Below are 1510 nucleotides of genomic sequence, written 5' to 3' on the forward strand. Positions count from 1 at the left end.
CCCCTCTTAGATCTCAGTTTCCCTGCACATAAAGTTAATGGGCAGGGATCTAATTCCAGCATGGTGACTATAGTTAACAATACTGTATTGTGTACTTGAAATTTGCTAAGAGAGTAGATCTTAAATGTTCTTATTACACACACGAAAAAATGGTAACTATGTGAGGTGATGGATGTTAGCTAACTTCTTTGTGGTAAGCATTTCACAACGTATATGCATATCAAATCATCATGTTGTGCACTTTAAATTCATACAATTTTCTTTGTCAGCTATGCCTCAATAAAGCTGGGAAACAATTTTAATACTAATGGGCAGCACTGTTCAACAGAACTTTCTGCAACGATGGACATGTCCTCTGTGCTGTCAACGTACTAGCCACTAGCCACGTGTGGCCATTGAGACATTGAAATGTGGCTGGTGAGCCAGAGGGGTTGAATTACTTGATTTTATTTTATTGTAATTAGTTTAAACTTAAATAGCCACATGTAGCTAGTGGCTACCTTACTACACAGCACAGGCAGATCTTAAACTTTTATGAGAATCTGATTCATTCTGAGCTGAGCCTGGTGCTGAGCGCTGGAAGCTCTGCAGGCAGTGGCAGCCTGAGCTCCAGGGTAGCCCGCTCCCTCCCGGTCTCTCCTTCCCGGCGGTCAGCATGAAAGCCTTCAGTGCAGTGAGGTCCGTTAGGAAAAACAGCCTTTCGGACCACAGCCTGGGCATCTCACAGAGCAAAACCCCGGTGGACGACCGGATGAGCCTGCCGTACAACATGAACGATTGCTACTCCAAGCTCAAAGAACTGGTGCCCAGTATCCCGCAGAACAAGAAGGTGAGCAAGAGGGAAATCCTGCAGCAGGTCATCGACTACATCTTGGACCTGCAGATCGCCCTGGACTCGCACCCCACTATTGTCAGCCTGCATAACCAGCGACCCGGACAGAGCCAGGCATCCAGGACACCACTGCCCACTCTAATCACAGACATCAGCATCCTGTCCTTGCAGGCTTCTGAATTCCCTTCTGAGTTAATGTCAAATGACAGCAAAGCTCTCTGTGGCTGAATAAATGGTGTTCGTGATTCTTTTTTCTTTGCACAACAGACAACAAATCCACAGAAACTTACTACTTTTCAACCATTTCACAAGGACAACAAGTTGAATGGACCTTTTAAAAAAAAAACGGAAGGAAAACTAAGAAGGATCAGATCATCTTCCTTAGGCTGTCTGACCTGGACTGATATGAGTTATTTATGAAAAAGACTTTTCATGCCCTTTCTGTAGTTGGAAGGTTTCTTTATATACTATTCCCACCATAGGGAGCGAAAACGTTAAAAATCACAAGGAATTAATTGTTCAATCTAAGCAGACTTTGCCTTTTTTCAAAGGTGGAGCGTAAATACCAGAAGGATCCAATATTCAGTTACTTAAATGAAGTCTTTTGGTCAGAAATTACCTTTTTGACGCAAGCCTACTGAATGCTGTGTATATATTTATGTATAAATATATATATGT

At 42.8% G+C, this 1510-nt stretch overlaps 1 protein-coding gene across 1 annotated transcript; it reads left to right on the forward strand.

Moving 5' to 3' along the window:
• Positions 1-655: 655 nt before the first annotated feature.
• Positions 656-1060, forward strand: LOC308491539 (DNA-binding protein inhibitor ID-2-like; the record flags this gene model as incomplete). Its single annotated transcript, XM_081035306.1, has 1 exon — positions 656-1060. The coding sequence occupies one exon, from the start codon at positions 656-658 to the stop codon at positions 1058-1060; it is 405 nt and encodes a 134-aa protein (XP_080891432.1).
• Between the last annotated feature and the right edge of the window lie 450 nt (positions 1061-1510).

Source organism: Rhinolophus hipposideros (genome assembly GCF_964194185.1).
Source record: "Rhinolophus hipposideros genome assembly, chromosome: 23".
NCBI classification, from domain to species: domain Eukaryota; kingdom Metazoa; phylum Chordata; class Mammalia; order Chiroptera; family Rhinolophidae; genus Rhinolophus; species Rhinolophus hipposideros.